This window comes from Mustela putorius, unplaced genomic scaffold (assembly GCF_011764305.1).
Source record: "Mustela putorius furo isolate JIRA1106 unplaced genomic scaffold, ASM1176430v1.1 tig00000592_pilon_pilon_pilon, whole genome shotgun sequence".
Classification (NCBI taxonomy): Eukaryota; Metazoa; Chordata; class Mammalia; order Carnivora; family Mustelidae; genus Mustela; species Mustela putorius.
Genome location: NW_025421426.1, coordinates 11,675,436 through 11,690,305, shown reverse-complemented (window position 1 = coordinate 11,690,305; position 14,870 = coordinate 11,675,436). Strand labels below are relative to the sequence as shown.

The 14,870-nt window shown below is 46.7% G+C and overlaps 1 protein-coding gene across 12 annotated transcripts in view; it reads right to left on the bottom strand.

Moving 5' to 3' along the window:
• PTPRT (protein tyrosine phosphatase receptor type T) overlaps window positions 1–14,870 on the bottom strand; it is a 1,056,651-nt gene that overhangs the window by 399,550 nt on the left and 642,231 nt on the right. For all 12 annotated transcript variants that reach the window (XM_045082202.1, XM_045082207.1, XM_045082203.1 and 9 more), the window contains exon 8: window positions 11,098–11,394. In XM_045082202.1, coding sequence (XP_044938137.1) covers window positions 11,098–11,394 — 297 coding nt within the window. The remainder of the gene's footprint in view (window positions 1–11,097; window positions 11,395–14,870) is intronic.

The following is a 14,870-nucleotide window of genomic DNA, read 5'->3' as shown; positions in this document are numbered from 1 at the left end:
GTCCCTACTTGATACGTCTTGTGGTGATTCAATATATCAGCATGTGTTAAGGACTGAGCAAAGAGCCTGGCACAAAGGTGGTATTAGTCTGTGTTTGCTCCTCCCCCAGTCCCATCACATTCCCTGAGAACTGGCTCTAGTTGTATCCTGGAGAGCACCAATATGCTTTTCTGCAGAATCAGGATTATTCCTCTTTTCCTTGGTGTTCTTGCCCCTGTTCTTTCTGAATGGTGTTAGACTGTTCATCATAGAAGCCATATCCTTCCCAGAGCTCACTAAGTGTATTAAATAGCTTTCTTCAAGCATCTTCTGATTTCTGTGGTAAATAATTTTAAAATCTATTTTGTCTCTGAAGACTCGAGATTCATTCATTCAATAAGTTATTTACTGCATGCTTATTCTCTGCCTGGCACTGTTCTGGGTGCTTGAAAATATGCAGTAAACAAAACAGAAAAAAATGGCCTCCTTCATGTGCATTCTAGTTAGAGAAGACAGATACTAAAATGTATACTGAAATACACAGTACATCCAGTGATAAATGCTAATGAGAGACATGAAGCAGAGAAGAGGGACAGAGTGTGGTGCCTGAGGCTTCCAGTTGTTCATAGAAAGGTCAAGGAAGATCTCCTTGGCATTGACTTGAAACAGGTGTAGGGATCAGCCCTGTTTATTTGAGGGAGGATCATTCTTGCCAGCAGAAATGGCCCCCATAAAGGTGCTGAGGGAGGGACACAGTTGGCATATCTGAGGAGAACCATGACTAGATCTGTGTAGTAAGGCAGAGGCAGAAGGAGACGAGGCCAGACAGGGAAGCCATAGGTAGTTGTGGCCACATGGGACCCCGAGAGGCACTGTAAAGGATTAGGGCTTTTCATCTCAGTGACATGAGAAACTGCTGGAAGGTTTTGAGCAGAGGGGCGATGAGATGATTTGCCTCATAGTTAGTTTAACAAGATCATCCTGGCTTTTGTGCTGAGAAAAGAGTGTAGGGGCCAGAGCTGAAGCTGAATGATCATGTAAGAGAGTACTGTAATAATCCAGGTTGGACATCACAGTGGCTTGGACCAAAGAGTGAGGAGTAGAGTCTGTAAGCAATGGTCGAGATCATACTATTGATTGCAGGATAAGCCAAGAGAATGTGTTGATGGATGCTATGTAGGAAGTGGGCAGGGTTACTACTTCGCCCAATGCAAAAGGGTGCCAACCACAGAGAATCCATGTTGAAAGGTATTGAAGGGCTTTAGGTGTTATAAAAGTGAGCAATCAAGATTTTTGACTCAAGCCACTAATAAAAGGCAGTTGGCATTAATGGAGATGGAGAAGACTGTGGGAAGAATGCGTTCGGTGGTGGTTGAGGGATGATCAGGAGGTCAGCTCTGGATGTGTTTAATTCCAGAGACCGATTAGCAAACCAGTTGGATAGGCTGCACAGGCAGCTGGATAAATGAATTCGGAGGGCATAGGAGAGGTCCTGCCCCGAGATACCAATTGGGGAAACCATTAGTATATCATTGGATGGTAAAGCCAAGATATTAGAGGAAATAATTAGGAGGAGTCAGTGTGGATCAAGGGTCAGCAAACCATGGCTACAGCCATATTCAACCAGCTGCTTATTTTATCAATAAAATTTTATTGGAACCCCGCCCGGTGCATACATTCATTCCCACAGTCAGAGTGAGATAGCTGAGATGGAGTTTACAGAGGTATACAGCTTCTTCCAAAATGGCCCCTTGCCCATGCCTAACAGAAATTTTGCAAAGATCCTTGCATTGGTTTCTTTCAAGTTACACCCCTTGGTTGAAATCTGCATTCCATGTCTGATACTGGCCCCGCACTGCTGAGTGTGGGCTCTCAGCATAGGGTAAGTTGAGGGCTTTCCATATGACTTTCAGGTAGGACACTCTAAAGGGGTTGGTGGCATTATCACCCCATTTTGCAGATGGGTACACAACAGTGCTGAGTCCATGAGTAACAAACACTGCCTAACAATGCAGTGAATGGGGCCAGAATGGAACCTGCATTCTTCTGACTCCAAAGTATTTTCTGAATCGCCCTTTTTTCCATATTCTGATCAATGTGGGTTCAGAATGGCTAAAAAACCACCTCTGAGTGGCAAAGCCACGTCATCTCAGCCTGGCACCAAGGCTCTTTTGGCCACCGCACACTACTGTTTCACAGGTCAAGATGTCCTTCCAACAAAGCCCTCTTACTTTCTTTTGATTCTTCTGGGTCTTTTTATCCCCCTTCTCTCTCTCATTGTGAGAAGACTTCTTGGAGAAAGATTCTGCTTTCGTCTTATCTTCTAATTCTATGTTACTTTAGTCTTCTTTTTTTTTTCTTTATAATTCTTTAATGAGTCCACATATTTCCTTCCCACAATTTCATTTCTTCTTGTATCTAACAGCACAGAACTTTCCATCCTTCTGACAGAGTTCTACAACAAAGGTTAATTACTTTATAATTTCATTCCCTTAAAAAAAAAAAAGGCGTACTAAAATTGCTAATTTTAACTGTGCTTCTTGTCAGTAGGTTCATGTAAATTCACTGTAATTAAACCAGATGTTTTCTTGTGCCTAAAAGTCAGGTGGTAATTTAAGGGAAATTTTCATTTCAACATAAAGGGGGACAGAGTGTAATCAAGGGAAGGTTTCTCCGCTCCTGTTTTTCTTTCTTCTTCCCGGTTTTGTATCTGGGAAGTGGGGCTGGTAGTAGTGAACTCTGCAGGCAGATGTGGGAATTGAGTCAGCTCACATGAAAGTGCAGAGCCCCACCGGGTCAGCAAAAGTGCCCATCCTGGTTCTTTTATCTAAGTCTTTTTTTTTTTTTTTTAATTTTTGGCCTCTCCATTCCAGGGGCCATATTTGTTGACTAGTTGGCTCATTATCAACAGACTCAGAACTAGCTTAAGAAAAATCTGAATAATTTGAAAATGGTTTAAAGGTCACCAGAACCTGTACGTGTGTCTGATGGAGACAAGACAGATTTCCCAGTCTTGCTGAAGTTGTTTGGTTTTGTTTTGTTTGTTTGTTTTTATCTTTTTCTGGATGAATTTTTACATTTTAAGATGTTAAATACATCTTTTGTTTGTTTGTTTTTTCCTCCTGGAGAGAGAGTGCATGCAAGACCTGCGGCGGGGGTGTCGGGGGAGGGAACAGAGGATCTGAAGCAGGGGCCTGATCTCACAACTCTGAGATCATGACCTGAGCCGAAATCAGGAGTTGGGTGCTCAACTGACTAAGCCACCCAGGCGCCCCGCAAATGTATCTTTTTAATGGAACTTTGCAGGGGTGTATTTGTAAATGTTTCACAACCAGCTTCTCAGGAAAAACAAAACACCATCATGTTTGCCAGTATCCACAGTGTAAAGTCGCCAACGTGACAATTTTGAGCAATGAATATGGTATCACATAACTGAGAGGTAGGAAGACAGGCTAACGAGCAGCTCCGGCAAGCCAGGATGAGCTGCTTCTGAGTATAGACTGCTTGCATTACACATATCCTCCCCTTCTTAAACAGTGACTATAAGCAGGGCCCTGAGATGGGGGAAGAGGCATGGACTTTGATATCAGTCATTCACTCACCAAACAGTTAATGAGCACCTACTATGTGCTTGGCAGGCAATAAATATGTGTTTGTAATATGTACCTAAGTACACACATGCACACACACCATTTCAGATAATGATCAATGACATAGAAAAAGTAAAGCACGGACAGTGTTGGGGAGGTTTGGTAGGTTATAGGATTATCTAATAGATGGTCAGGGGAAAGAAATCATGGGTAAGATTTTTGGGTCTATTTACTGGCTCTGCCTCTTGCTGCTTGGAAGCCTGGGACAGGTTCCTTGAACTCTCCAAGCCTCAGAGTTCTCTGTCCTAAAACCATATAAATGCACCAGCGCGGCAGGATTTGGCGATTCCCTGCAGGAATGAAGGATACCAGCACCATGCCTAGGTCAACACGGGCATTCAAAAACCACAACTACATTTCTCCTTACCTTTTATAATATCTCAAGGTCATCTTTGTGAACCTCAAAAATGTACTGAGTTCTAGTTAAATGATGCTTTTAAGACCTGTTAAGTTAGGTATAGCTTTTTACCCTTCTACCAAATGACTCTGGACTGTTGCCTTGTTACTTACTGCCTTTTATACTTCTCTTCTCACTTCTCTCTTTGTTAGATTTTGTGTGCTGTTTGTTACTAAATGTGCGCCCCTCCTTAGCAACATGCAGCCTCCTTCTAGCTTCCTATCTGTATGGAACCAGATATTGAGACTTCTAGAAATGCACACAAAATACAGACACTCACTCCTGAGACAGGTCAGTCTTCCCTACGATGCAAGCCCATTTACCATATTCAATTAAGTAATGTGTGTATTATGCATCACTAATCATATCACATATAATTGTATTATTATATTGTGCACATATTATTAGTTATGATCAATTACATTTTATATACTTACTGTAAATTTTATGGGAGCCTAAAATTCCTTATTATAAAGTAGGAAAAACAATACTGTTTGCTTTCTCATATTTGGTGTTAAGATGAAGGAAGCTACATTGCTAGTGGACATGTAAAATGAGGGCACCTGCAATGGAATATTACTCAGCCATCAGGAAGGATGAATACCCAACTTTTGCGTCAACATGGATGGGACTGGAGGAGATTAGGCTGAGTGAAGTCAGTGAAGCAGAGAGAGTCAATTATCATATGGCTTCACTTACTTGTGGGACATAAGGAATAGCATGGACGACATTAGGGGAAGAGAAAAGTGAAGGGGGAGAAATCGGAGTGGGAGATGAACCATGAGAGACTACAGACTTCAGGAAACAAACTGAGGGTTTCAGAGGGGAGGGGACTGGGGGGAATGGGTTAGCCCAGTGATGGGTATTAAGGAGGGCACGCACTGCATGGAGCACTGGGTGTTACACACAAACAATGAATCATGGAACACTACATCAAAACTAATGATGAACTGTATGGTGACTAACATAACATAATTAAAAAAATAAAATGAGGTTGCCTGGGTGGCTCAGTCATTAAGCATCTGTCTTCGGCTTCGGTCATTATCCTAGGGTCCTGGGATCGAGCCCCACACCAGGCTCCTTGCTCACCGGGAAGCCAGTTTCTCCCTCTCCTCTCCTCATGTTCTCACTCTCTCTCTCTTTCTCAAATAAATAAATAAAGCCTTTAAAAAAAAAGGAAAATGTAAAATGAGTGTCTGTCAACATCTAACAAAACTGCATGTTTGCTTCTCTTTGGACCCCAGCAATCCCACTTGTAGGAATTTGCTGTGAAAATGCAACTGTACAAACATCAAACCATGGAAGCACGAGGCTATCTGCTCCAGTATTAGTTGTCATCACAAGTCACGGGAACAACCTCGGTGTCCACAGCACCCTGTCTGAATAATAAACTGTGATAGAGCCACATCATGAGTCCCGCGTAGCCAGCAGAAGAATGATACAAATCTGTACACACCGAGATGGGAGTGATTTCCAGAGTATATTGAAATGAACAAAGACGTGATGTGGCGCATATCTACTGAGCTATCTGTTGCATAAAAATAAGAGAAGGAGAAGTAATTTTTACTTTTTTTTGCAAAATGAACTATTGGAAAACTAGTATCTGAAATGAATAAAAACAGTGACCTTCTAGGCGTGGATGGGAACAGTGTGAGAGACCAAGATGGCGGTGCTACCTCCGAGGGTACTTTTTTTTTTAATGTAGTTTTGACTTTTGAACCACACAACTGCTTTGAATTTAAAAGCAATAAAATTAAATCAAAAGGGTGGGGGGAAGGAGGCAAACCTTAAAACTAAACAAACGAACCTAACTGGGTCTCACATTAATAATAAAATCGTACAGACTAAGCCTAAGCCTAAGCCTTTGAACATGGTATTTTGGCTGCTTATGGAGAGAAAAACTGAGAAGAAAATCTTTACCCTAACCTGTTAGCTTTCCTGTTTGGGGGGCGGGGGGTTGGTATTGTAATTCTGAAACGATTTTATAATGCATTGTAGGATGGAGCAAATGAAGAAACGTGCGGATGGTGAGAACCAGGGTTCTCTCAGTGGGAGGAAAGCGATCTATGCATGGAATGAGGGTGAGAGGTGATTTGAATGAGTACAACCTTGTGATTTAAAACAGATAAATCATATCCTTCCGTCCTCCCTACTTGAAGAGTCCAGAGGCAGCAACACTCCACCGATCAAGCTAAGATGTATATCTTCATGCCAAAATACCACTCCCCACTGAAAGCAACCAGAAATCCTCAGATAAGTGGCTGACTTCAGGTTTGGGGCAGAGATATTACAAGGGTGGTCTAGAATACTTTGTTATGGCAGAAGCAAGCAAGAGTAATGAGAACATGTCAAAAGAACCTAGGAGCCAACCCACTAGCCACAGATGAGACAATGCAAGCTTCGAAGAGAATTGTAAATAGTACTGGATTTTAATACAAATAGTCAAAAACAAATGATTTAAGAGTCAACAGGAATATTAAAAATGGGGAAGGGAATGGGAAAAGAAAACCCTTCTCTAAAGAAGAATGCTAATTAATACATGTAGAAGGATTGACAGATTTCAAATTCACCCTTTTAGGTGCCTGGGTGGCTCAGTAGGCGAAGTGTCTGCCTTCGGCTCAGGTCAAGATCCTGGGGTCCTGGGATCAAGCCCCCACATCGGGCTCCCCACTCAGCGGGGAGTCCACTTCTCCTTCTCCTGCCACTCAAGCTCTCTATCACTACCTCTGTCTCTCTCTCTCTCAGATAGATAAATAAAACAAAATTCACCCTTTCATAAACACCAATGTAGTAACCACTTAATTTTCAAGGAGGCTAAAACTTCTGGGTGAGAAGTTTGTGGGGGAATCAGGAACTCACCAGACCTCAAAGAACCACTGCACAGAGTAGCTGATCTACAAAGGGAAAAGGACCTTATTTACAGCAGAGAGATTTAAATCTGAGTGACCAAAGCAGCATGTCAGGGCCTCTCTGACATTATGTAACTCTAGATACAATGCAGTGAAAAATACACATCACCAGTCTATGTGGCGTTTTTGCCAAAAAGTCTCGTTTTCTGGTTTTGTCACGTAAAATCATGCTTAACATGATTGGAAATGTGAATGTGGATTATCTATTTGATTAATTTTTAATTCATGCTATGTTTCTTAGATGTCCTATAGTATCATGGCTGTGTAGGAGAACATCCTTACCTTCAGGTAACGTACGCCCTCAGAGAGCTAAGAAATCAGATGTTGGGGTTTCTGCAATTTACTTTCAAAGACTTAAAAATATTACATGTATTTTTATATGTGATAGCTCCATTTCAGACAGACCATACATAAACATGAGTAAGAAAATGGAGCACGGTGTTCACCAATGGTGAATCTAGGCCAGCGGTTCACAGGTCTTCTTTGCACTACTCTCAATCTTTCTATAGCTTGGAAACACCTCACAAGAAAATCTTGGGTAGGAGTTGTTGCGTATAACGGGCCCATTAATGCCTAGCATGGGGTAGGCGCACAGTAAACCTAAGTGGTAGCCAAAGTGAGACCATTATCAACATTGCATTTATGGTTCAAGGTCTCATACGTTCCATTTCATAATCGTGACTGCGGTCTAGGGAAAGGCAGAGAAGGAAGCACTGAATAAGTAAGCCACAGTTTTGTCTGAGTCATATGTGAAAAAAGAACAAATAAAGAACCCATTTAGTTTCCTAGCTGCTTCCCAACGGATGCAATGGAGCTCAGTGGCCATGAGCTTCTTTCGCCAGGGATGGATTACTTTGTAAGCCCTCAAAGGCACTGGGGCACTGAAATTGCCAATTCTACAAATTCCCCAGAAGACAATTTTGGAGCAGAGACAAAAGCAGCGTGAATCCAGGCAGCTCAGTCTGAGAGGCTGCTCTGTGGCTCCCTGAGGGGGGTTTCAGCTAATCCACTGGAGCCACGATCTGTCCTCAGCCTGCCCTTGAGGTGAATGAGTTCCCCGTCAACAGGAATGGTGCCCCTTTCCTTAATGGAAGTGGATCCCACCAGAGAGAGGGGCCTGTGCTCCTCGGCAATCTTCCCTGAACACCGCGGGTCCTGTCGCTGTGAGACAGAGGACCGCTGTCTTGGATGTGGGTGTTTTTAATATGATAATGTCCACATGTCTCTGCAGAGGAGGAATTGATGTTTTATTAATGGTGTTTAATTAAAGTTTAATTTCAAAGCATTGCTGCTCTCAAGTTATTTTGATAAAGACTTTGTGATTTTTTTCCCCTGCCTGGTGACCGGAAGGAGAAAGGGAGAGGTTGAGGCATGGCTTCAAGACGGGACTTGGGATTTGCTGTTGCACATGTAGGTAACCCTCCCAAAGCAGCCCGATGTCTGCAGAGCATCCTGGAGGAAGCACCCGGGGCTGCTCCCGCGCTAAACCCTAGCACTCCCGTGGACCCCTGAGTTTCCAGGCTGAGTTTCAACAGTGGCAGCTCCTCCCAAGAGGTCTCATAATCGCTTGCCATGGAACCACCCTTCCTGCCTTGGCTCCGCTTCTCAGATCACATGCTGACGGCGTCACCACAGCTTAAGAGTCTAGGTCAGATTTTCTCCAGCTGTTGGAGCGCATGTCTAGAGCTCTGGAGAGGTGTCCTAGAGCAGGCTGCTGGTTTCTGCCTTGCTTGTGCTCTAGGATCCTTTGTCAAGACATTTTTTTCTTCTGTGGCTTAATTCAAATGTGACAGCCACATTCATTGAAGACCTACAGTCTGCTGGACATCATTCCAATTTCTTTTCTTTTTTTAATGATTTTATTGTTAAGTAATCTCTGCATCTAATGTGGGGCTTGAAGTTATAACCCCTGTGATCAACAATCACGTGCTCTACCCACTGAGTCAGCCAGGGGACCGCATTCCAAATTCTTTATATACCATCCCTTTCAGTGAGCATAACAACCTATCAGGGGGCCACTCTTTGGATCTGCATTTGCGAGGCAAGGAAACCGAGGCACGAAGGGGGTAAGAGGCTTGTCCCAGGTGTGCTGCTCCAGAGCTTGGCCTCTGTAGCTGCAAGTCCTTGTACCTGCTGGAGGGGGCGCTGTGCATCTCTGAAATGGCACAGCCCTCCAGGGAAAGGGCCACAGCTCCCGGGGTGCAGAGGGAAGCCCAGATCAGATGCCCAGCCCTCTGCTGGAGGTAGGATGAGAATGGATTCACAGGAAGCAAGGCACTCCGGTCACCTGACAAGGCTGATCCGGAGGAGAACTGTGCCCCCCAGAGGTCAGAGGTCCGCTGCAAGGCAGGAAGGTGGGGGGCCAAGGTGACAGAGGCTGGTGTCCACTGCAGTTACTGTCTACAGAAGCCGAGTCTGCAGGGACACTGTGAGGATGAAGTGAAAGGCTGGTCACGAAGGGTCTGCAGGTGGGTTGTGTAAAACTTCCAGTTGTTAAGACAGGATTTGGGGAAAGGCCAATGGGGGACAAGATGAGCAGAGGCGGGCACACTTTCCTCCTTCCCCTTAGGGGACTCCACAGGGGACGATGTGGGGCTGGACCCCAGCGGGGGCCATCACTCAGGGTCCTTGAACTTGTTTATGTGAAACAAGAGTGTTAGGTGGAATTGCCATGGAGAGGCTCTGCCTTGAGTTCTGTAGTCTGCCTGGGTCAAGTGGAGATGTGCCTCGGGTGGCTGACAAGGACAGCGTTCTGACCATTCTGTCCCATCCCTCCGTGGTGCTCCTCCACCTTGCATCTGCGTGTGCAGACGGCCAACACTTCCTGAGCATTTCCTTGCCAAGTTTCCCTCTGCATCCCAGCCCTGACCACGATGACAGCTCCCTTCCTTGATCGGGGGAAAGAGTGATGCATGAGCTCCCTGAAGAGCTCTCCTGCTGACCAGGTCTCGCCCCCTTCGCTGGATATGGTCTGAAGTTGCACCTTATCCTCCTCCTCTTCCTTGTCCTGCCCTCACCTCCCTTCCTAGACTCCCTGGGGAAAGCTTCCTTAATCCATCACTGTACCTAAATCTATCCCTCCCAGTCTGATTCCAAAGACATAACTAAAGACGTCCCCACAAAGCCAGAGAGAGTATGGCTGGAAGGAAAACTGAAATACAGCCACTGAGAAGTGTTTTCTAGGTACATCCTAGAACCAGCAAATTCTGTCCTCCCAGAAATGAGATAACTGCTATGGTGGAGTTCCATGCAAAATGCACTGGGAGCCTGGGAGGGAATGCCCAAGTCAGCTCGGAGCAATCAGGGAAAGCTTCCTGGAGGAAGCAGCATGTGTGCTAAAACTTGTAGATGAAGAGAGCCTGTCTCACAGACATGGAGGGAGAGGCCATGGCAGCAGGAGAAACAGCATGGGCAAGGACAGAAGGTGGGGAAGTTATATGTTCTAGAAGTTACACGTGGTTCTGAAGTGTCTGAGTCTCAAGGTAGGGGGCACGCTGGGAGGTAAACTGCATGGAACTAACTCATCAGAACCTTGTGGGGGCCGGGAGTGGGGTGGGTCTGGGGAGATAAACTGAAGGGTCCCCAGGCTTATTTCAGGTCTTTATTTTGGTCTACTGGAAGCAGTTCACTGACATGGGGAACACAGAATGAGAAATCAGTATGGAAGGGGAGACTGGTTCATTTTTGGACATTTTGAGTTTGAGCTGCCTGTCGGACATCTGGGCCAGTACTTGGTTCTGGGTGCATCTGATGCCTGTGCTATGAAATTTACATGTATTTTTAAATTTTAACTCCTGCAGAATTCGGAGTGGTCTGACTCCCAGACTCAACGCACTGAAATGACATGGTCCACAATGCCTCTCTGGGAGGTCCTGGTGTGGCTAAACACTGGACACAGAAGGGGCTACCAAGTGAGAAGAGGGGTGGGGGTGTGGATGGGGCAAATCGGAGTGTGAGTCTGAGTCTACCGGCACAGCGCTCCCTGGAGTTGTGCAATGCCCTTCATTAAAGACTCTGGCGAAGAGGCAGCTACAGAGGAGGAAATTAAAGATAGAGGAAGAAAGAAAACCGCATCACTGACAGGTGTGGCCCCTGGGACAGGTTCAGCATTGTCCATCCCCAACGAAGCACAACGCCCCCACCCCAACCCCCCGCCACTCACCGTCCTCCTCTGTCTGCACCACCAGCTCCTCGCTCTCCATCCGGCCCTCGGGGTTGGACAGCAGCAGCCGCAGCCGGATGGTCATGAAGGGGCGCAGGCCCCGCAAGGTGTAGTGGGAAGAGGTCTGAATGACCTCTTCGGCCTCGTACTGCTGCTGGTTGAACACGTACTGGTACTGCACAGTGAGGTTGTAGCTGTGGCAGCGGGTCACCGCGTAGCCGAACGGTTCCCACTGCAGGGTCAGCTGCCGCGCCCGGATGTCCACAATTTCCACGTTCTGCGGGCCGTGCACAGGGTCTGCAAGACACACAAGCAAAACACAGGGGTTCTGAGGACCGTTGGGAAGTGGGGTGGGGGGGCGTTCTCCCAAAACAGGGGGGACCGGCCCTCCAGACTTAGCTCAGCCACAGCCTTCATGACTATGGCCACAGAGAATATAATTTAATTAACATTTTTCTGTAAATCAAACTTTTTTTCTTACATAACTGCATGCCTCTAAAAGAAAATGTAACTATATAAAGGGGAAACCCGAATCACTTGCATACATAAATGTTAACCATTAAAAAATGCAAAGTTGTGGAATGCTTAAAGGTTCATCAGGGTACCCCCGAATACCACCCTGAGTACCGCCAACAGCGCACACAACACTCCAGGGATATACTCATTTAGATGGCTGCTGGAGTTCTGACCTGCCTCATGCTTAATCCAGCCATAGGCTCTCCCACTGGGAGACCAGCCCCCTCACTCTCATTAACCGCACTGAGGTGCACAGATTGCAAATCCAGCCACCAGCCCAGTGCTCGGTCTGTCCACACCGTCACAGGTGCCGCTCACTACCTTTTGCAATTTCCCCTCCTTCCACTGACAACACGGCTCATCATTCCGTAGCTTCCAACGACAACCCTTGGCCTTCTTCCTCTTCTTTCTAATTTTTTCCAAATGGACCCCTCCAGAGCCATCATGCTAAAAGCAAAATCAAGGGCACCTGGGTGGCTCAGTCAGTTAAGTGTCTGACTCTCTGATTTCAGCTCAGGTCATGATCTTGGCTCGGGTCATGATGTCAGGGTTGTGAGATGGACCGCTGCGTCAGACCCCATGCTCACAGAGCAGTCTGCTTGAAATTCTCTCTCCCCCTCGGCCCCTCCCCCTGCTCACACACTCTCTTTCTCTAAATAAATAAATAAACACAACTTTAGGAACAGATATGGTCATGCCTTCACACTCTACTGCGTGCCATCCTTTCCCATGTGGTCCCAGACCCCCAAATATAACACTGGCTGTCTTATTTTAGCACCCATCTTCTGTTTATACTTCATATAGAATAGATGCTTTTGTACAAAACAGATTATAACAAACTGAACACTTAAAACAAAAATCCCCACGTGTGAAATCCTTCTGTAAAACTTAGGCATTTCTTATAATAGAAGCATAACTTCTTTTGTGATCAGCATCCCCAGAAGTTCTTGTGTTGACTATCTGAGCTGGAAGTTGTTAAGCGCAGGCTAAAGATTAAATCAGTATGTTCCCTCCATACTACCCATAGGACTTCGCCAAGTTCTGTCATTTCTTTGGGTCCATCTTTTATTTCGTTTCTAAAATGCAGATAACAATAGTACTAACCTCACCAGGGGTAGAGGGACGCGGGGAATGGCTAAAGGAGGCAGAGTTTGCAGAGCTGTTAGAGTTGTACCTGGGTTTTCTAAGTGGCTATGCCGCGAAGCATCCTTATGCAAAATAACAGATTCTACCACCCTAAGAGCATTGAGGGGTATTCGAATTTAGGGGTATTAGCATCCTGTCCCCTAAGAGCATTTAGGGATAAGGCTGCCCTTCTGCCAATGTAACAGTAAGAAAGAGGGCGAGATTCGTTGCAAACTGAGTTCCCTGACCTGCTCCTATAGGGAAAAATGCGCTGTGAATGGTGTCAGAGCCTTACCAAGGAACACACTTCCAAGCAGTCTTCTTTTGAGAAGGATGCCCAGAAATGTCAGGGAGCCTGGCAAACTAGCTCAGAACTGCTCCCATGCTGCTGGGGACAGCGAGCGGCCTGGCTCTGGATTGACTGTGGAGTTCACGGTCACTTGTACAGCCCAATTATTCATGTTCACAGGCCCTTTGTGTAAAAGAGAGCCAGCGTTCCAAAAGCAAATGGGTGACATTGAAAATGTGACATTGAACAAGCTGTTGCTGAGGGTGCATTGTGCTGAGCCCACATAGAATAAGGTGAAAAGTGTGGTCCCCATAGTCGGGGGTGGGGGAGGTTATGATGTGGTGTGGCCAATTGGTTCAACAAATCTTGAGGGCATGAGGACAAATGTACAAGCACAGGATGAGCAAGAAGCTGCTTGCCTGGGAAGTCTGTCCATCCCCACCGGCCTCGCCCAGCTGCAGCCTTTCTGCAGATCCAGAGGCCAGAACTCTCCCAGCCCTGATCAGGACCTCACTCTCTCTGGGTGGGCCTTCAAAACAGACGCCATACGCCAGTAAGACCATCACTCCCAGGCTGTCTCATCTCATCTCCTTAGAGACTGAGAACAGCAACATGTAAGACCCTTTTAAATCCAAGAGTTATCCATCTTGTTAAACATCTTAAGATGTACCACAGCCCACGTTAAATATTTTTGGGGGGATCTCCAACGTGTCCTTAAAGCACAAATGAACCAATAAAAACAAAACACCGTTGATAGCCAGCTGACTTAGTGCTGGGTTCTGTCAACCGGTCCCTCTTGTGACCCTGTGAGGGAGGGACTGACTGCCAGCCCCACTTTGCAGATGAATAAACAAAGTCCAGACAGGTCCAGGAATTTGTGTAGAGTAGCAAGACCAGCAAGTGGCCAAGAGCTTCTATTCACCTGGCTGCATGCCTAGTGTGTGAAGTCAGAAGCCTCGCCTGACCAGAGGGGTCTGGAGAGTCAGGACAGGTGCTGCGTCTGCCCAAGAGGGAAGCAGAGCCGGCCTCTCCCACCTTCTCTCCTGCGCTCCCCCTGCTGCCCGCCCCCTCCCTGCTGGAGCTGGGCCATACCGTCTCCTGCTTTCACTCCCTGGTCACTTTGTCTCCTCTGTGACGATGTCCTTGCTGAGTTCCTGGGCAGAGCTCAGTGGCTATTTCTTTCTCCTCTCATTCACTGCATCTTTACATATTCGTGTTTCACAGTGGGCAGCTTTTCAGAAGTTGGCCCTGCCTGCTAGAATGTAAGCCCCAGGTGTTAGAGCAGAGGTGCTGTCTGCTCATCCCAGCAGCCCACGTGCAGCCCAGAGACACGCATTGGATGGGCCCCAGGGAGTATATCAAGCCAAGGGCCAGATGCCCCGTCCCGTTTTGCAGACCTCACCACCGTCCGGGAGGAAAGCATCACTAGTCTCATCGCGGAGGAAAGCGGAACTCTGTGGGCTGTGCCACCCAGTGAGCGCACGGCTGAGATCTGAAGTCTGTGAGGGGCCAGGGCCCCTGTGTTTGTGATGCACTGTGATCCACAGGGCACGGAGACCAAGTCAGCACGGACCGGCAGCCACCTGGGCAGGATGCTGGGAGGAGGCAGAAAACTGAAGGCAGAAAGGCCTGACCCTCGGGAACCAGGGGCCTGCTGGAGAGGGCAATGCGGAACTCAGCCACACTTGGAACTCAGCTGACCACTGGCCTGTCTTCCCACTGCTGGCCTCAGCTTCCCCAGAATTCTCCCCACAGCTCACCTGGGCATCTGTGTCCTCAAACACCTTTCTGCTCTTCTTCAAGGAGGGAGCAGGCAGAGGCGCCTTTTCCAAGAAGGGAAGGG